Consider the following 20,030-nt stretch of genomic DNA (forward strand, 5'->3'; position numbering starts at 1 on the left):
TCGGCAGCACACCGGAGCCTTTGCTCTGCATTAGCACCTCCAGCTTGTTGACTCAGGGTGCTTATCTCCAGCTGGAGGGGCAGTTGCTGGAACGTGCTGTTGAGCACGACTGAGATGGTGATAGCCACGTGGCAAGCGAGAGCCCAGAGCTCACGTGACGTACCATGGTGCTGGGTGCAGGACAAAGCCTGGAATGTTAGACACAGCCTGGCCCTATCCAGGATCCCCATGTGGCCCTGCTCATGCTCTGGCCCCGGGGAGCCACACATGGGCACTTTGCCATGCCCCTGGGGACCCCGGCCCAGCCGGACTGCCAGACCCTGCTGCTCGGTCAGCCAGGCTGGACTCCAGTTTTGCTCAAGGCTGCAGCTGTAGCTCTGGCTTCCCCGCGCTGTCCCGGGCGAGCACAGCCGCAGCCTCTGGCTGGCACAGGTAGCGGTGGCAGCTGCCGGTCCTCCCAACACCTGCCCGGGCAGGACCTGGCCACATACCTGCTGAGCCCAGGTGGGCATGAGCTCTGGTGCTGAGGTGCCCTCTGGTGGACAGATGCGTGCGCTGCATTCCAATGTTCTGTAGGTCCAGTTCACGTTTGGCTGATCTTGCTAGCCTGCTGCCCAGAACCAGGGCCTGGCTGTAGCAGATTTACTCCTGTGAGTAGGGCTGCCGGATCTGGCACGGCCTTTGGACTGATTACATCGCTGCATTTCCTCCCAGCTGCGCATCGCCAGACACCTCCTGCGCCGTTCCTGTTCAAAGCAAAATGACCCCCAGGAGACTACACCTGGGGCCTTCCGCTCGAACAGCGGGAGACTCGCACACCGGAGCCAGAGGAGCGACCCTGCTAGCTGGCAGCGGCTGTAGGCTCTTATCCCTCTAGGGGACCAGCCACTAGAGGAAGCTGTGACAGGCCCCAGGCTAGGAGCTCACAGTCCATCTTCCCACTGCAGCTTAGCAGGGTCCTCTTCCCGAGCCCCTAGTCAGACAGCCAGCTACTCAGGAACTATCTGGACTAGCAAAACATCTGGCAGCCCTGTATCTAAAGCAACCAAGGATGCCCAGGACTGACAGGCCTGGGGGGACAGAGCAGGGCTAACGGGGGAATTCACGCTGCCTTCTCTGCAATGGAGTGCTCAGAGGCAGCTGGGGGATCAGGGGCTGTGGCATCCAGAGCAGAAAGATGAGGCCAGCTGCCCACCCCAGCTGCCAGGGTCCACTGACTGGGCGCTAGCCAGCATCCAGGGCCCTGCAGGCTCAGAGCAGGGATTGCAGGTGCAGAACCCGGATTCCTTTCCGCCTGGTCTAGATCACAAAGCTGCTGCAAGTGCCCTAAAGGTGTGACCGGAAACTGAGTTAGAGATGCCAGCGGCTGGGCCTGGGTGAGCAGGTATATTTCAGGGGGGCCGAGCCGACGAGCAACCTATTTAAAGCAAACCGAAAGAAGCTGGTCGTGGCCCCAAAGCGAGAACAGCTAGCCAGGACATTGCCCCCTTTCACTAGCCGGGCTCCAGATCCTAGTGTTGGCTCAACGGGTGCCGTGTGATTGTGTAGACGGGGCCTGGCTGCCGTGGGCTGAGTTACAGAATAGCCCTCGCGCCCGCGAGCGGCACCAGCCACACGCAGCAGAAAGCGGGTCAGGCCCCTCTGCCCTGGCCCAGGACTCCCACAATTGTCCCTGCATTTTACACCAAGGGGATCCCTGCTCCGGTGCAACTCAGCTGAGTCCAGGTGGATTTCCCAGGTGAGCCTGGGCCCTCAGCCCTTGTTGGGGAGCAGTTTCTGGAAAGCTCCAAGGCAGCGGAGTTAACTCACCGTCTGCCTAGGGAGTTCCTTACATCCGGGACCCCAAAGGGCGCCCCTCTCAGCGTAACTGCAACAAGGACTCGCGCCTACAGCTTATCCCAGGGTGCTTGCCCCCTCCCTTGCACTGCACGCTCGGCTGGCTCTGGGGTGGAGCGCAGCACCCTTGGCAGCACCCAGTCACTTTGGAGAGGCTGGAGAAGAGTAGCAGAGCTGCAGGGTGATGTCCGGCCAGCGGGAGCAAGCACGGAGCCTGGCCGGAACGCGGGGGGTTCGTACGCCGCCGGCTCTTTAATGGCCGCGCAGGGTCAGGGTCCTCCAAAAGTCCGAGCTGGGTGAAAGCGAGTGGTTGGCACTTGGGGTGGTGAAATCTGGGCAGGCCTAGCAGAGCCAGAGGCCGGGAGGGGAGGGGGCCATGACGGGCTGGCCAAGGGCTCCATTGTCTTCTGTTACTGATCCGGAGAAACAACTGGCCGGTTGCCAGTGTGGGGAGGGACAGGAAGGGGGAGCAAGTGGGCAGCAGAGCCAGGCGTGAAGCGCACACCAGCCGGGCAGGGTTTTCACTTCACTTGGCAGCTGCACTGAAGCAGATGCCAGCTCTAATCCCATCAGCCCTGACAGCTACTCGATACATGGGAACGGGCTAATCTTCCCCACCGGCACCAGCCTGAACTGGCTGCTCATGAGCGATGAAGGTCACAGCAGCTGTTCGAGCAGTGCCCTGGGGGAGTGGGGTGCGTGTGTGTGAAGCATCGAAGCTGCTTTCTGTCCCCATCCCTGGCCCCAGTGTAATGTGACTGCCAGCAAAGGCACATTCTGCTGATCTTGCTGGGCTGGGGGGGCAAAACAGGAGCCCCCTTGAGCCAGGAGGATAGGTGTCCTTGTGGATAAGGCACCGGGCTAGGCACCTGCTCTCTGCCATAGACTCCCCATGTGACCTTGGCCACATCACTGCATCGCCCCGGGCCTCAGTTTGCCATCTGTAAAATGGGCACCTGTGAACTGGATTAACAGCCGGCAACCTGACAGGGCTCAGAATGTAACTGGGACCAGGGAATCACCATGGAGCGGGCATGGTTCTGGTGGGGTCCCGCAGGGACCGGTTCTTGGCTCTTCGCTACTTAACAGGTTTACCAATGACCCGGGAGAAAAGAGAAACTCGTCACTGATGAAGTTTGCAGATGCCACAGAAATTGGGGGAGTGGAAAATAACAAAGAGGCCAGGTCACTGAAAGAGCGATCGGTATCTCTTGGTAACCTGGGGACAAGCAAACAATGGGTGTTTTAATAAGGAGAAATGTAACTGTACACATCTGGGAACAGAGAAGGCAGGCCATGCTGCCATGCTGGGGGGCTGTTTTGGAGAGCAGTGACTCTATAAAAGACTTTTTGGGGCAGGGGGATCAATTGAACGTGAGCTCCCAGTGCAACGCAGGCCAAAAGTGTCGATGGGATCGTGGGATGCACAATGGGAATCTGGAGGAGGAGCAGAGAGGTTATGTCACTGCTGTTCCGGGCCCTGGTCTGACCGCTGCTGGGATCCTGTGTCCAGTTCTGGTGCCACGATTCAGGAGGGATGTGGATAAATCGGAGATGGGTCAGAGAAGAGCCACGAGAATGATCAAAGGGTTTGAAAACCTGCCTTCTCGTGACAGACCCGAGGAGATCAAGTCTATTTAGCTTAATAATGGGATGGTCCAGGGGGGACTGGATCCCAGTCTGGAGTTACCGACCTGGGGAACTTTGATAACTGGCTCTTCAGTCTAGCAGAGGAAGGTCTCACCCCATCCAGCGGCTGGACGCTGAAGCTAGACACAGTCAGCCTGGGAATAAGGCAGACATTTTTAATGATGAGAATAATTAACCACTGGAGCAATTTCTGCAAGGGGGCCCGGTCAATTCACCATCACGGGCAATTTTGCAATGAAGATGGGATGTGTTTCTCAAAGCTCTGCCCTAGGGATTGTTGTGGGGCAGGTCTGCAGGGGGTCAGACGAGATGATCACAACGGTCCCGTCTGGCCCCGGAATCGATGACTCTCTACTTCCCATCTTGGTTCAGGCTGAGAGCTCTGTTTGGGGGCAGTGTCTGGCACAACGGGACCTCAGTCTCAGTTTGCTCCCGTAATACACATAACTAAGTAGGAACGGAAGGGGCCAGGTGGCCCCCAAGCCCCTCTCCCTGCTCAGCTCGCAGCCCCACCGGGTAAATTGGTATCTACTCGTTACCTGGCACTCACAGGGCACTCACTGCTCTGCAGGCAAGGTACGGCAAGAAGGGGCCTGCCCCATTGCCCCAGACGGCAGGGAGAGGGCTAAACGGTGGAGACCCAGGTGCCTGGCTGGTGGGTCTCCCAGGGCGCAGCAGAGGGGGACAGTTAGCCATGAGGGGTGGAGGGAGCGAAGGGGGCTGCGGGCGAGGTGGGAGCTGAGTGGTGTGGGGTCTCCTGGGCACTGGAGTGGAGCTGGCCGTTGTCAGAGCTCTGTAGACATCTGGTGAGCCGGAGCCAGACTGAGAGAAAGCTGGACTTTCAAATTAGCCACCAAAACGCCCCCCCTCACAATGCCAGGGAGAAAGCAGTGCCATGACGGCTGCCGGCGCCAGCCCCGAGATGTGATCCATGTCCCGGCAGCCTGGGCAGAGCGATGGACCCGCTGCGCTTGCCAGCCGCTCTGGCAGGACACGCTCACAGGAACGGCAAAGCACCTTGTGTCAGCAGCTAGTGGCCCATCACCCGGGCAGGCTGGCATCAGGCCGCCGTGGCATCCATCACACCCCTCTCCCAGGTGCGCAGTGAGGAGACCCGTCTGCACGTCCCGGGCCCTTTTCTACCCGGGCCTGGGAAGGCGAGTGCCGTGCGACACCAGTGTGCTGGGCACAGTGCAAACATTCAGCCGCCATGGGGGTCCAATTCCTGACCCTGGTGTAACTCTGGAGCGACTCTGCTGACTCTGCTGGGGCCGATTCCTTCTGACCATGGTATAAATCAGGAGCAATGCTACTGAATCCAAGGGGGGCCAATTCCTCTGACACCAGTGTAACTCACGAGTGAGGCTACTGACTCCAAGGGGGCTGAGTCCCCGTGACCCCGCTGTAAATCCGGAGCGACTCTGCAGACTCCGATGGGGCCGCTGCCCCGTGACCCTGGTGCAGACGGTCACTGGCCCCTCCAAGCCTGCGGGGCTGCCCGGGCAAGCCGTGCCCACGCCTGGCAAGCGCACAGAGCGGAATCAAGTGGGAACACGTGTGGGCATTTCATGGCCCGCGCTCCTTCAGCGCAGGCTGCCTGGTGCTGGCGGGGGGCGGGGTGCCCAGGGCGCCCCAGCCACCCCGGGGACAAGCTGCCAGCGGGCGGGCACGCCACCGTGCTGAAAGGGACTCAATTCACCATCTGAAGTGGTTTCCTTGGTAACAGCTGTTGTCCGTTTCCACCAATCAATGGCGCGGGGCTGGGAGGGTCAGTGTCCTACATAAAGAGTCAGGGAGGCACATCACCCGCTCAGTGCAGGGCTGATTCCCTTTGCCGGGTGCTGGCAGAGCCATGGCTGGGCTGCTGGGGGCCAGGCCGGCCGTGCCCCGGCAAGGGGGCTGCAGCTGGGCCACCTTGCTGCTGCTCTTACTCCCCGTCCAAGCAGGTAAGGGAGGGCGCCAGGCCGCTGAGCAGTGGGGGCAGCGCCGGGGACTGATGGGGGGCGGGGGGCCGGGGTGGGGCAAAGCAGATCGCTCTGGGGAAGGGAAAGCGGCTGGGCTGGCAGCTCTGCACAGCCAAGCCTGCTCTGGGTCCACAAAGCAGCCGGAGCCTGGGGCATCCACCTTGACCTTGAAGTTGCAACTTGGGCCATTCAGCTCTCAGCCAAGAGCCTGCCCCGATGGCGCCCTGGGGTGCTAGCATCCCAGCTAGGCCCATTGGCGCGGCGAATCCACCCCAGGACGGAGCGGCCTGGCCCCGAGCTGCAGTGGGACGAGAACAGCCTCCCACCCCCCCGGCCTGGCTTGCAAGCAAGTTGCTAATCCCCACCCTGTTGGGCTTAGTGGGGAGCTCGTCTGTGCGGGGAAGGGTAATCCGCAGGATAACCGCCCACCATGTGGATTTAAGAGCTATAATAGCGGGCCAAATTCACAGCGGATGCAAGCGGCTCCGGCTCCAGAGAAGTTGAGGCAATCGTGCCTGCCACATAGGCCAGTGCCACGGGGCTGGGTGCCAGGCAGAGGGAGCGAATCCAAAAGAAGTGACAGGCCCTGCTGTTGGTGCTCAGCGGCCATGCCCAAGTTGGGGGCATTTCCTGCTCTCCGGATAATAGCCACAAACCCAGTCGCCGCTGGCTTTTCGGGACGGATCCACAAACAGCGCGAGTTTGCCAGAAGTGGCAGCTCTGGGCGCTGTCCCTTGAAGAAGCGATTCCTCCCCCCGGCCCAGCATTTCCTCCGTTCCTGGCTGGGCAGCAGGAGCAGGAAGTTGCTGGAAAGCAGTGAAGTGAAACTTGGCTCGGCAGCTGGGTTTAATTCATCCCCTTAGCGAAGTGGCAGCGTTTTCATTGAGTTAATGACAGGCTGCGAATCAGAGTCAGGGTGGCTGGGAGCCAGCTCCTTGGGCTTAGCAAATAGCTGCTCTGGTAGCCAGGGCCTGGGGAACCTCCCCCATTAGCTGGGATCACCTCTGGGGGAGCAGGCTTCTGGGCTGCCCCGGCACCCTGGACAGCCGGCACTGGGGGGCAGCCGAAGTGTGTGCCGTGCTCCCAGTCGCTCCACGGGGTGGGTGGCCAGTGAGCCAGTGGCCAAACGCGAGAGACTGGGGGCCTCTGGGAACAGGCCAGCTGCTTAAGCCATTTCTTCTTTCAAGGGGGTTCCCAGCGGCTCAAGTGGGCCACCCAGGAGAAGGGCTCAGCTGTGGGGCAGGGAGCGGAACCGAAGCCCCTGAGTCGAGTAGCCTCTGGCTACCGGGCCTGGAATTTCCCAGCCAGCTGCCAGCCCTGCGCTGGCCTGAGCTAGCCCCGCTTGGGTGCGGAGCAGCGTGTCCCTGGGCCAGGGCTCGGATCCTGCCCTCCTGCGCACAAGTTACTCTGGTCTTCTAGGCGCTGTTTCGGAGCCAGGCGCCCTTCAGCCCTCAGGGGGAGAACGAATCCGCAGCAAGATGATAATGTCCCAGGGCGGGTTTCTCCTCCCACTGCCCCATGAGAGACCCCCTTATCGACACCCGCATCAGGGCCTGCGATCAGAGCCAGCTGGGACCCAGGCCAAGCCCAGGAATGGAACGGGTCATGATGGTGTCACGGAGTCCCCGGGCGATGCTCTGGAACTGCTCCCCATGAAGCCAGGCAGGACTCTGGGGAAGTCGCCTTTCTGTGAGCAGCCGGTCTGCAGGACACACAGCTCACTCGGCTTCCACCTTCCTGGGTCTGACCTCGGAGCATTCAGCATCCTCTGCCACTCCGTGCGCTTCCCACAGTGAGTCCGCCCAGGCGGGGTCCTGGGGAAGCCAGAGGGTCCTGCCCCCCAACTCCACAGTCAGACGTGACTCTCAGCCAGCCAGTAACACAGAGGTTTATTAGACGACAGGAACATGGTCTAACACAGAGCTTGTGGGTGCAGAGAACGGGACCCCTCAGCCAGGTCCATTTTGGGGGGCAGTGAGCCAGGCAACCCTGTCTGCACTTCACTCCATGTCCCAGCCAGCCCCAAACTGAAACTCCCTCCAGCCCCTCCTCCTCTGGGCTTTGTCCCTTTCCCGGGCCAGGAGGTCACCTGATTCCTTTGTTCTCCAACCCTTTAGCTCTCACCTTGCAGGGGGGGAAGGGCCCAGGCCATCAGTTGCCAGGAAACAGGGTGTCGGCCATTCTCTGTGTCCAGACCCCTGCACACACCTGCCCTCTAGGGCTCTGCAACGATCATACCCCCTTACCCCACCCCCTAGATACTTAAGAACTGCCTAGGGGAAACTGAGGCACCCCCACACTATTCAGAGGAAACATTAAGAACAGGCCCACTTCGTCACAGATGGCTCTTTGTCGTTCCTCTCAGGGCACCAGGGGGGTGCGGGCTGAGTCTTTCAGGGCTGGGGAACGGCTGGATGAACTCCCGGGTCTCTTCCGGGCCTGACTTGGGGGTGTTTGTGTCTCACCTGAGGGAGCCGCAGAGGGGCTGGGCCAGGGGGCCGTGAGCCCTTTGCGAGCTGTGCAGAGAGGCTGTGGGTTACAGCACTTTGTGTCGGGGGCCCGCAGCACCCCCATCACCTCCACTACTGTGCCCACAACCCCTCCTCATTCCCTGTGCCCGTCCTCCCCCAGCCCCCGGTGCCGTTCCCAGCCCCCGCCAGCCATCGCCACAGGCTGGCCTGGCACGCGCTCTCCAAGAGCGCCCCGCGTGCCCCTGACCCCGCAGTTCAGCGGGTCTGTCCCCCCGCACAGCCCAGAAAGCGGATCTCAGCGGCGAGGCCGCCGGGGCCACCATGAACCACTCGCAGGCGCTGATCCACCGGCTGCAGGAGCTGCTGCAGAACGGCAACGCCAGCGACACCCTGCTGCGGGTGCGCACCCCCGGCTCCGACGAGGTCAAGGTCTTCCACGCCCACCAGCTGCTCCTGACCCTGCAGAGCGCAGCCTTCGAGCACCTCCTGCACAACCAGACCGCAGTGACGCTGTACGAGCCGGCCGACAGCGCCGCGCTCTTCGAGAAGTTCATCAGGTGTGTGTGTAGGGGGGGCTCTGATTGCCCTGGGCAGGTGGGGTGGGGGGAATCTCCTCCCCCAGCTGGGGAGAGGCTGGGCACAGGGAGAGCCGGACAAGCTCTATGCCAGCCACAAAATGAGCCAGGAAAATACTGGCAGAGGGGCTGAGAGAAGAGAGAGGGAGGGAGGGCATCAGGGCTACAGGGCCCACGCTGCCAGGGAGCTGGGCAGAGATACCCCAGACCACACCGATAGTTTATTAAAAGATCAGAGATTATGCCAAAGAGACCTAAGGCTGGGATAGCAGGGGCTGTGGGTCGGGACTGAGGGGCACCGGCAGAGCTGGGGTGGGGGGGACCCAGGGTTGGGATAGCAGGGGCTGTGGGTCAGGACTGAGGGGCACCGGCAGAGCTGGGGTGGGGGGGACCCAGGGCTGGGATAGCAGGGGCTGTGGGTCGGGACTGAGGGGCACCGGCAGAGCTGGGGTGGGGGGGACCCAGGGTTGGGATAGCAGGGGCTGTGGGTCAGGACTGAGGGGCACCGGCAGAGCTGGGGTGGGGGGGATCCAGGGCTGGGATAGCAGGGGCTGTGGGTCAGGACTGAGGGGCACCGGCAGAGCTGGGGTGGGGGGGATCCAGGGCTGGGATAGCAGGGGCTGTGGGTCGGGACGGAGGGGCACCGGCAGAGCTGGGGTGGGGGGGATCCAGGGCTGGGACAGCAGGGGCTGTGGGTCGGGAGTGAGGGGCACCGACAGAGCTGCCCTTCCCAGTTCGGTGTGGGGAGAGCTAATGCTGGGGGTGTTGGGTCACTCTTTGCGCCCAGGTACCTGTACTGCGGGGAGATCTCCATCCTGTTGCACCAGGCCATCCCTCTGCACCGGCTCGCTAGCAAATATCGCGTCTCCACGCTCCAGCGCGGGGTGGCCGAGTACATGAAGAGCCACCTGGCCAGCGAGTCCAGCCAGGGCCACGTGGTCGGCTGGTATCACTATGCGGTGAAGATCGGGGATGTGGGTCTGCAGGAGAGCTGCCTGCAGTTCCTGGCCTGGAACCTCTCGGCCGTCCTGGGCGGCGCCGAGTGGGCCACGGCGAGCGCAGAGCTGCTGGGGCTGCTGCTGAAGCGCTCCGACCTGGTGCTGCACAGCGAGCTGGAGCTGTACACCGCCGTCGAGGAGTGGGTGGGCCGCAAGCAGCCCGAAGCCCCCGTGACGCTGCAGCTGCTGCGCTCCATCCGCTACGCCATGATCCCCCCCGGCCACCTCTTCCACCTGCAGAAGCAGTCGGCGGTGATGGTGCGTCACTACGGCGCCATCCAGGACCTGCTCTTCCAGGCCTTCCAGTTCCACTCCGCCTCCCCCCTCCACTTCGCCAAGTACTTCGACGTCAACTGCAGCATGTTCCTGCCCCGCAACTACCTCTCCGGCTCCTGGGGCGCCCCGTGGGTCATCAGCAACCCGGCCCGCGATGACCGCAGCACCAGCTTCCAAACGCAGCTGGGCCCCAGCAACCACGACGCCAGCAAGCGGGTGACCTGGAATGTCCTCTTCTCCCCGCGCTGGCTGCCCGTCAGCCTGCGCCCCGTCTACGCAGACTCTGTCTCCGGAGCCATCCAGTCCATCCGGATCGAGGACGGGCGGCCCCGGCTGGTGATCACCCCGGCTATGACCAGCTCCGACTTCGCGGGCGTCAGCTTCCAGAAGACCGTCCTGGTGGGGGTGCGGCAGCAGGGGCGAATCTTCGTGAAACACGCCTACAGCTTCCACCAGAGCACGGACGAGCTGGCCGATTTCCTGGCACACGCCGACCTGCAGAAGCGCACCTCCGAGTACCTGATCGACAACTCCCTGCACCTGCACCTGATTGTCAAGCCCGTCTACCACTCGCTGATCAAGGTCAGGAAGTAGCCAGGTGGAAAGGTGCTGGGGACTGGCTGCTCAGCGTGACCCCCGGAGCCTGCCGCGCTGGGCCTGGACCCCGGAGGGGGCGGCCTGTGCCCCGCGCAGAGAACCGCTGAACTCACAAAGCTGGGGGTGGAGGGGTTCCTAGATAGAAGTGAATTAAAGCAGCGAGATTGTTTCCAGAGATGTTCCTGCAAGGGCAGCTCCACCCCTTCCGACTTCAGGGCCCCTCTGAGCTGGGCGGGGGACGACCACGATGCCACGTCTCCCCCAGGCCGGGCTCTCAGGGTGCTGCGAGGGTCAGAGCCTGCGGATACAGGCAAAGGAAGAGGTCCCGCCCCTTGGAGGACACTGAAAACCAAGCCCCTGAGTGTCTCCCTTCAAAATTCAATCTCCACCCCCCCCTTTTAAAGCTAGTTCTGTTGTCCACTGTGTGCACCCGCCCCCCAGCTCCCAAGAGGGTCTGACACACGCTGTCACTCCAGGCTTTGAGCAGGGAGGGCTTGTCTGCACTGGCAGGATCCGCCGTAGGAACCAGCCGGGTCCCCACCCGACACTCACACGTGCTCTCCCATCACTGGCTCTCTGGGTGTCCCTCCAGGCCAGTCATCCCGGCTCCCGGCCAAGGCAGGCGGCACGGTGGGAGTCCCAGCCTGGCAGTGCTAGGGCAGGGCACCCCGGTGGGGGTAAGTGAGCTGGTTGAGGGAATTCAGAGCGTTCCCCAGGAGGAATTGGCCCACTCGGCTCCCCTGGTTCTGCTGCACCTTCTGAACCAGCTGAGCCACTCAGACCCCCCCATGCTGCAGCACGGGACAGCCCGACACTGGGAATTCCCAGCATGCATTGCATTCGCCTCTCCTCCTTCCAGGGACCTGACGGACAGACAGACACCAGCTGCTTCTCTTTGTCCAAGAGGCCCCAGGCATCGCCCGGGAGACAAATGCCACTTACACCAACTTCCAAATAAACAGCCGAAAAAGAGCCTCTGGGTGGTGCTGCTTTCAGGGGGGCTGTCTTGTAGCATCACGGACGTTCCCTCTGTTGGGATGTCCCTGAAACGCTGCTCACAACAGGTAGCAGGGTGACCTCCGGCCTTCTACCCTGGGGGCTCACAGGCCCCAAAGCCAGAAGGGACCATTATGATCCAGTTGTCACGGAGTCCCTGGGCGATGCTCTGGAACTGCTCCCCATGAAGCCAGTCAGGACTCTGGAGCAGTCGCCTTCCTGTGAGCAGCCTGTCTGCAGGACACAAAGCTCACACAGCTTCCACCTTCCTGGGTCTGACCTCGGAGCATTCAGCCTCCTCTGCCCCTCCGTGTGCTTCCCACAGCCAATCCGCCCAGGCGGGGTCCTGGGGAAGCCAGAGGGTCCTGCACCCCAACTTCGCAGTCAGACGTGACTCTCAGCCAGCCAGTAAAACAGAGGTTTATTAGACGACAGGAACATGATCTAACACAGAGCTTGTAGGTGCAGAGATCAGGACCCCTCAGCTGGGTCCATTTTGGGGGCAGTGAGCCAGACAACCACGTCTGCACTTCACTCCATGTCCCAGCCAGCCCCAAACTGAAACTCCCTCCAGCCCCTCCTCCTCTGGGCTTTGTCCCTTTCCCGGGCCAGGAGGTCACCTGATTCCTTTGTTCTCCAACCCTTTAGCTCTCACCTTGCAGGGGGGAAGGGCCCAGGCCATCAGTTGCCAGGAAACAGGGTGTCGGCCATTCTCTGTGTCCAGACCCCTGCACACACCTGCCCTCTAGGGCTCTGCAATGATCATACCCCCTTACCCCACCACCTAGATACTTAAGAACTGCATAGGGGAAACTGAGGCACCCCCACACTATTCAGAGGAAACATTAAGAACAGTCCCACTTCGTCACACCAGTCTGACCTGCCTAGCCTGGGTCAGAGCCCCTTGCTCAGGGACTCCTGCCTGGAGACCGGCGCCTCTCTCTGGTTCTCACTGTTCCCACGATTGTGGGGGCTCTGAACAGCGGCAAGCTTTGCTGAGCCCAAATTGCTTCCAAAACACCCGGGTCAGCGTGGCCCAGCTCATGCCCCAGTGAACATGGCAAACACTGGGCAGGGTCGCCTAGCACCGCACAGCTGGGAAGGGGGCCTGCCTGGAGAGAAGGCTCATTTACAGAGGGGTAATAAATGATGAACAGATGGTTCAGTTAGCGGTTAAATCAACTGTCAGGATCCAAGAGGCTGTTTATAACCGTGTGTAACGCCTCCCATTGCCGGGCTTCCGGAGCCACATGCTAGCCATGGCTGCTAGTGTCTAACCGGGAGTACTAGTTATTAACCCTTTATACCCAGAACCTTGGTATCAAGCGCCCCGCCAGCAAACCCCGCCCCGAGACACAGGGAGAGGTGACCAACCAAGACACAGCGGAATTAAATGACTTGCTCAAGTCACACAGTCAGTGGCAGAGGCTGGAGCCAAGCATAGGGCTTGCTGCCAGCCGGCTTGGCCCTCAGAGCGGGCCCGAGCTGGGTACTCGCGCCATCCTCCCCAAAGACAAGGAAAACAAGCAACCGAAGGGTGCAGAAGCACAACTGAACCGGGCCGTAGAATCTCAACAAATCACTTTTAATTTAGCCTTAACAAGAGGAATAAAAAACAACGTTGCCAGGTAAAAACCCCAGGTTCAGAGTCCCTGGACATACCCACAGAGACCAGGGCAGCCCCGCAGCCAATGGGTGAGACCCGGGCGCTGTGCAGGCACTGAGAGCCCCTGGATTGGGCCCAGCAGGGAGCCCCCCTGCCCCAAGCCCCTGTTGCTGCAGAGCTCCCAGGCCTGGCTGGAATCCTGGGCCATCCTAGCTGCAACACAAGGGCCTGATCCTGAGCACTGCAGGCCCCATTGGCCATGCTAGGTCAGGATTGGGCCCCGCCAGGTGCAGAGTTTGGCAACACGTTTTATTTACAGCGTAACTGAGCCAGCACCAGGGCTATTCTCTCCCTCCTCCTGCCTGCTGGCCACGCCAGGGAGATCCCCTCCCTGCCTCCACTCACCCCAGGAGCTCGGAGGGCAGGAGACCATTTTGGGGGCACCCCCTGCCCTCCCCACAAGACACTCGCAGACAATCCTCAGCCGCAGTTGGCCCTGGGGGAGCAGAGCCGGGAGGCCCTGAACTCCCTATGGATGGTGCACACGCACTGTGGGTTTAATGAGGGAGGGCCAGGGGTGCCCCCAGCCGGATTCATGGCCACCAGTTTTCCAGCCACACTCCCTTTACAGCAGGCCAGTCCTGCTGTTACTCTGCCAGCAGGGGGTGCTGCTGAGCACTGCGAGACCCTCCAGGGACTGGGAGCTGCAGCTCCTGGGGAGCAAGGGAGTGATACGGAGGACTGGAAACCTGAGATCGGAGGTGCAGACAGGGCACCAGTCCTCACGGCCTCAGAGAGCTGCAGCATCGACCTGCCGTGCAGGGCACCTGCGGGGGCAGAGCCCTGGGCACAGTGCAGCCGGCATGGTGGGGTAGCAGGCAGGTGTATATGGGTGGCAGCGGTCACAGGAAGCTCTGGGGTGCGTAGGGAGTGTGGCACCCTGAGCCCAGCCCATGTCCGGAGGCCAGTGGGAGGGGTGGGCGAGGCCAGCAGTCCGGAGGGAAGGCACCAGGGCAGCAAACCGCGGGGCTTGAACTGCATGGGTGCTTGGCATCCATCCACACGGGGTCAGCGGGATGCCCGGCATGCCATTGCCCCCACCTGCCCCACGGCAGCTGGGGCGTGGAGCTGTGAACAGAATGACCAGCTGGGAACAGGCGGCTGGCTGCCAGCCAAGCGACTCTCCAGAGGGAGCTCCCTGTAACCTCGGCAAGGGGGACGCGGCGGTCTAAGCGCTTCGGATGGAGGGGTAGAGGGAACGTGTCTGTAGGGCTGCGGAAGGGACAGGCCCCAGCAGCCAGGGCTGCGGGGCAGCCAGGAGGAGGGAGAGAATCATCGTCCATGAGAACCACGTTGGAAAACCCCTTTCCTCCTGTAGGCCCCGGGCCCTGCGCCGGCTCCACCCAGAGGAGCCCCCATGCGCCCTGCTCTCCTGGCAGTCCCTGCAGCAGTCCCTGCAGCAGCTGGGCATGCCAGGCCTGCCAGGCTTCCCAAGCCCCTGCCCTCCCCGCCCCGAGGGCTGGGCCCTCCCAGTTCAGGGCTGTCTGCCTGCAGCCCGTCAATAGCGCCGGCTCCTGCCATCCTTGGCGTAAGCGTTGGTGCCGTTCAGCGTGATGTAGCTCAGGCGGGGGTGCTGGCTGGGCTGGGGGCCTTTCTTCAAGTTGCCAGGAGGAGGGAGGGGGAGCGGGAGAGATGCCGGGTCCCCCAGACCTGGGGGAGAGGGAAACAAACAGAAGAGGTTTGCAAAGCGGAGCCTGGCCCCGATCCGGGTCCCACAGCAGCTCCCCACCCTGGGGAACCTGGCGCTTGGGTGCTGGCCCCAGGTCTGCTGTGCCAATGGTCCCTGGCTTTCATCCTCTCCTTCCAGTGCCACAGGCTCGTTGCGGGAGGAGCAGAGAACGGGCCCCTGATGCAGCTCATCCTGGGGGAGGGGTTGGACAGGCTAGACTGGGGATTTCGCCGCCTGCCGGCCTGGGGGCACCAAGGCTGGGAGCGGCGTCAGGGGACGCCACGGGGCCAGCAGAAGGAGCTGGAGGCTGCCCACCAAGGTGGGGTGGAGGGACCCTGGGAGGGCAGCGTGGGAGCGGCTGGCCCTGCTGTGGGCTGGGTAGTGCCCTATGTGCGAGCAGAGAGAGGGCTCAGCCTGGGGCGCCCCCACTTCCGCCACAGTGGCTGACGGTGGGAGGGGCTGAGAGGGCCACTTGTGCCAGCCTGGGACATCAGGCCCAGTTCCAGCAAGCCAGGGTCCTGTTCTGCGTGCAGTGGAGGCCAGGACACCGGGGAGGCAGGACCCCATGCCCACGTGCTGCCCAAGGGATGGAGAACCCTGCCACTGGCACTGAGGGGGATGCCCTGGCAGGAGTTACTGCAATGGCCCAGGCACGCTCTGTCCGGCACAGAGCCAGCGTGGGTAGCCCTGGCCGGGCGCCATGGCCCCAGCCAGCCCGAGGCTCACCCACCTGCATGCTGGCTCTGTGGGAGCCTCCCTTTGGCTTTGCCAGGCGCCCGGGGGTGCGGCGCTGGCTGCCCCCCCGCTGGCATCCTGTGCTCGGAGTTGCTCTCGAGGGGGTGGCACCGGGTTACGTTGGTCTTCGGTCCTGAGAGCTGCGGGGGAGGGGAGGGAGAGAAACGGTCACAGCGGCTCGGGGGCAAAGCTCAGCCCAGGGGGCAGCTCGGTGACTTGACAGAGCCCTGGGCCCTGGATCCCAAACCCTGAACCTCAGATCCAGGGTTACAGCCGCCCCTGCGCCCCGCTCTGTGCCAAAGGGAGATGAGGGGGGAGACTATCCAGTCCAGCATGCAGTGCACTGGGGGTAAGCCGCCGGCTCATCCCTGCCTGCCTTGTGCCTGGCTCCTGCAGTGGGAGCCCCATCCCCAAATGCACTGCCCCAGCCCCTCCCTTGGGGAGTCCAGGGCTAGCGCAGGTGCTGGGGGGCTGGCCCCAAAGGGACTCTCCGGGAGCAGCTCCTAGGGGATCGGCTGGCGTGGGGATGGCACGTACCCCGTGGCCGGTGACCTCGAAGGACCTGGACCGTCGTTTCCGCCTTCTGCCGTCCAGCGACTCCTCCCTCTTCTCCAGCTTCTTGCCAGCCTCCTTGTGCCCCCGGAGCCAGGGCCCGGGGGAGTGGCTGGGGCAGGGGCCCTCGGCCCGCGAGGCCGTCTCCCCGGTGCTGCTGGACAGGTTGTCCTCGCTGGCGGCATGCTGCAGGCTGGGGCACGGCGGGCCCCGGGAGGCGAGGGTCTCTGGGGAGAGGGGGTCTTCGCTCTCGCTCAGGGAGTGCAGCGACAGGCTGCTCCGCTCCTTCATGGGCTCCAGCAGCTGCAGCCGGTCAGACTCCAGCACCCTGGAGCGGCGCCGGGCAGCCTTCACCGCGATGTTCTTGGTGCTGCTCAGGATCTCCCTGCGCTCTGCAAAGAGCGGGCACCGGCGTGAGAGAGCGAGGGGGGACCTGGCTGGGTAAGGGCGGGGGGGCCGCACCAGTCGCATGGTCCAGATCTGGGGGGGGGTTGGGGCCCTCCCTGACCCACCCCCAGCCTCTCCCCCATCTGGATCTGCAAACTGGAAGCATTGTGCCCTCAGCCTCATCTTCACGGTGCCCGAGGTGCCCCTAACACCAGGAGGGCAGACAGCCCACGTCAGGAAAGAGATCCGTCCCCCAAGGGCTCTGCTGCAGCATTTTGGAGGGCGAGCACTGGCTACCCTGTACCCTGCGGTGGCTCCGTGGCTGTGGTCAGGCGGGCAGGGGTGGGAGGGGAGAGGAGATGGCCCATTGCTAAAGCCTGGGCAAGACACTGCAGCTGGCGTGCGTGGGCAGACAACGCTACGCGTCGTAGTCCGTACCACGCTGGGGGCCTGAGCCTCCCTGCCCAGCCCCCTTTCTCCCCACAGTCTGGGGGCTCTAAGAGGCCCCAGTGTGGCTGGCAGGAGCCGTTTGCCGCCATCCTGGCACTGTTTGTGCCTTCCCTTCCCCAGAGGAGGAGGTGACGGCACAACCCGGCCCCACCCCGTGCCGAGAGCTCCTCACCTCTGCGCGTCAGAGCGACGTCCGAGCAGTTCTCGCTGCTGTCCGGGGAGGAGTTGGGGGGGCTCTCCAGGCTGGCCAGGCTCCCCCGGTGCAGGTACTGGGGGAGAGATGGGAGGTGAGCGCGTCTGGCCGCTGCCTGGCAGAAATACCTGCGTTGCTCTGCACTCGCTGCCTGCCCAGTCGGGCTGGGATAGGACCGGCCAGGGCAGGGCAGGGCAGAAAGGCGGTAAAAAGCCCAGAGCCCAGCCCTGCCCAGAGTAAACCCAGAGCAACCCCAGACCGACGCCAGGCAGCATGAGCGGAATCTGGCCCAGAGTTTCCACTGGATTTTTCGGTTATGAATCCCGCACACTCAGTAACCGCCATCGAGCCCAGAGCCACGGGGGTGCTGCACAGACAGTGAAGAACAGCTCCTGCCCTAAAGAGCTCCTGGGCTGAAGAGCCCAGGCTGACAAGGCAGAAACTGAGGCACAGTGACTTGCCCAAGGTCACCCAGCAGGCCAGTGGCGGAGCCAGGAGTAGCCCCAGGACTCCTGGCTCTGTGCAGCGCTCCAGCTACTAGTCAACGCTGCCTTTCACATAGGCGCGTCCGTGCCCTGGGCCCCTGGCTCCCCCACACCGGGGCCTTTCCCACGCTGCCCCACACACCTCTTGGGTCACCATGCCGTTCACGTGGATGGGGGGCGGGGTCAGCACAGCCGAACTCTTGATCTGCCGCACCCGAGGGCTGGTCCTGAACACCTGGGCCGGGTCGCTGCCGGAGAGGGACAGACGCCCGTCACACCCAGAGCAGAGACACGGCACAGAGCGAGGGAGAGCGCTGAATTCACGCGCGCGGGATGTTGTGCTGAAAGCGGCCAACGGCTCCTGTTGGTGGAGTCTTGGATCCAAAGCCAAGCCCAGACCTCAGGAAAGCCAATGGCTCTGCCGGCTGCCCTACTGCAGGCTCAAGGAGGAGCAGTCGAGCCCGTCTCTCTAGGTGGGGCAGCAGGAAACTGGAGCTGGCAGGTCAGAGCCGAGACGCATGGCAGACGTTTTCCTAGCTGCAAACGCGGGGACTAGGCCAGGGGCTGCAGCCCGGGCGTGGCAGCAGGAAGCCAGGACAAGCAGTGGCGTGACACGGGTGGGAAGCGGAGACGGAGCTGCTTGGGCAGAGAGTGGCAGGAGGGGCGGCCGTGGGGGTTTCTGAGCTAGGAAGCTGACAGCTGCTGTTCGTTTCTACTGCAGTCAGGGGAACAGGACTTTTGTAAATGAACAAAACCATTGCTGATATCGTGTCCATTTCTCCTCCCACGCCCACACATCAGGGAACGGCTGTGGCTGAGGGGGCAACAAGGAGGTTCCCTTTGCTCTGAATGCGCCCCCCCCCCCCCCGCCGGCTCTTCCTCTTTGGTCCTGGCAGCCTCCTCTCAGCCCACCTGCTGCATCCAGCCTCTCGTCACTCATGCCTCCCCCAGGATCTGCGGGCAGCCAGAGCCCCAGGGCTGGGTCCTGAACACAGACACCCACATGTGCGGGACACTCCTGCCCCCAGGCGGGGCCCTACCTCTCTGCATCCAGCACGAGGGGCGGCAGGGCCTGCCTGCGGGAGTCACGCCGCAGCAGTGGCTGGTGCTCTGAGCCCAGCGTCCTCACGCTCTCCTGGTCGGAGTCCAGGGCGCTCTCAGCAGCCGGGAGGTGGGGGATCTTGGGTAGAGACGTATCCTGCGGGGGAATCAGCTGCTGTTACGCCCAGCCCAGCTGCCTTGCGGTTTATGGGTCCTCTGGGGGTGCTGCAGGACACAGCCTGCCGGCTGCAGCTTCTCTGCCCTTCACTCACGGGTGGATTGGCCCTTTGGGGCTAGAGGAAACCCCTCCATGCTGAGCCCCCAACTCCCTCCCCTGGAAAATTACCTTGCTCTCTGATTGCCCCCTCCCACCAACACTCAGGCCCCCCCAGCTCCCCACTGTGTGTGATGCTGACCCCCCAGTGACCACATCTGGGGGCTGGAAGCCGCACTCACTTTGCCTGGTTTGGAGCTGGTCACCCCCTCTTGTGCCAGGGTATATGAGGGCCCAGAGAGCACCCAGGGACCTGCTCTGTTTCCAAAGAGCTGAGTGATATCCTGACCCCATGGCGTGTGAGCCGAGAGGGAAGGACCAGTGCCCCCCACAGGTACCTTCAGGGCTTTGGCGGCCACGCGGTCCAGGCTGGCAACCCGGTCCAGGCTGCCCTCCTCCAGCTCGCGCAGGTAGATCTCATACAGCTCCTCCAGGTGGTGTGGGACTGAGAGGTGATATTCTGCCAGGGAGAGGAGTAGATGGAAGTGGGGGGTCACAGACTTAGGGGAGCACCCCCAGACCTACCCAGGGGCACCCAGCCCTGCATTAATCCTGACACACAGGTCCCTGGGCCAGAGGTGAGCCTGGGGCCGGGAGAAAGGGTTTGGGCCAGGTCAGGAGGAGATGGGGGAGCTTGAGTTGACATGATCACGCCGTGACGTGGCATCACCATGACATAGCCCCGCTGCAAGGCAACCCAGCCTCGCCCCGTCACGACATCATCGCGTTGTCATGCAACCCCACGGCGCCGGCTGCAGCGGGGGCGCCAGGGCCCCGCAGAGCCCCCCCAGGATCCCCCAGCCCCGGAGGGGGGCACACTCCCGCACCGTGGATGATCTGCCTCTGCTGCTGGATGATGCGGCCGCAGAGGCTGCGGTGCTGCTCGAAGCGCCGGACCACGTAGTTCTTGTGGCGGATGACGCCGTCCTTCAGCAGGGCGCTGGACTGCATCTCCGTGTTCTCCAGCTCCAGCTCGTGCACCTTGCAGAGCAGGCTCAGCACCTCGCGCTGCTCCTCCGAGCTGATGCGCCGAGGCAGGACCTCCTCCAGCCGCCGCCCCCGCTGGCGGATCTCCTTGAACTGCTTCTCCAGCTCCGCCTGCGGGTGCAGAGCAGCCCAGGGCCCCGTGTCACGGGCCTGCCCACATGGCCAGCCTGTCCCCAGGGGTCACTGTGGAATGGACTGGACCCCTGGCCAGATGGACCCCGGCTTTCC

The 20,030-nt window shown here is 63.1% G+C and overlaps 2 protein-coding genes across 8 annotated transcripts in view; one reads left to right on the forward strand and one right to left on the reverse strand.

Moving 5' to 3' along the window:
- The first annotated feature begins 5,312 nt into the window (after positions 1-5,312).
- BTBD17 (BTB domain containing 17) lies at positions 5,313-11,327 on the forward strand. 5 transcript variants are annotated; one of them, XM_073310904.1, is made up of 5 exons: positions 5,350-5,432; positions 6,870-7,242; positions 8,202-8,478; positions 9,284-10,352; positions 11,227-11,327. In XM_073310904.1, exons 3-5 carry the CDS (start codon positions 8,243-8,245, stop codon positions 11,323-11,325), a joined length of 1,404 nt encoding a protein of 467 aa, XP_073167005.1. In that variant the 5' UTR covers positions 5,350-5,432; positions 6,870-7,242; positions 8,202-8,242; the 3' UTR covers positions 11,326-11,327. The 5 variants fall into 5 exon arrangements, with proteins under 5 accessions (XP_073167001.1, XP_073167002.1, XP_073167005.1 ...); XM_073310903.1 differs by having other exon boundaries at positions 5,354-5,432; positions 6,638-7,242; XM_073310900.1 differs by lacking the exon at positions 6,870-7,242 and having other exon boundaries at positions 5,313-5,432.
- A 1,605-nt stretch (positions 11,328-12,932) lies between these two features.
- Positions 12,933-20,030, reverse strand: part of KIF19 (kinesin family member 19) — a 29,236-nt gene continuing 22,138 nt past the window's right edge. For all 3 annotated transcript variants that reach the window (XM_073311322.1, XM_073311325.1, XM_073311323.1), the window contains exons 13-20: positions 19,643-19,913; positions 19,154-19,275; positions 18,541-18,698; positions 17,643-17,748; positions 16,995-17,091; positions 15,971-16,377; positions 15,429-15,573; positions 12,933-14,679 (exon numbers count right to left, since the gene is read on the reverse strand). In XM_073311322.1, coding sequence (XP_073167423.1) covers positions 14,528-14,679; positions 15,429-15,573; positions 15,971-16,377; positions 16,995-17,091; positions 17,643-17,748; positions 18,541-18,698; positions 19,154-19,275; positions 19,643-19,913 — 1,458 coding nt within the window. In that variant the 3' untranslated portion in view covers positions 12,933-14,527. The remainder of the gene's footprint in view (positions 14,680-15,428; positions 15,574-15,970; positions 16,378-16,994; positions 17,092-17,642; positions 17,749-18,540; positions 18,699-19,153; positions 19,276-19,642; positions 19,914-20,030) is intronic.

Source organism: Lepidochelys kempii, chromosome 14, assembly GCF_965140265.1.
Source record: "Lepidochelys kempii isolate rLepKem1 chromosome 14, rLepKem1.hap2, whole genome shotgun sequence".
Lineage (NCBI taxonomy): Eukaryota > Metazoa > Chordata > Testudines > Cheloniidae > Lepidochelys > Lepidochelys kempii.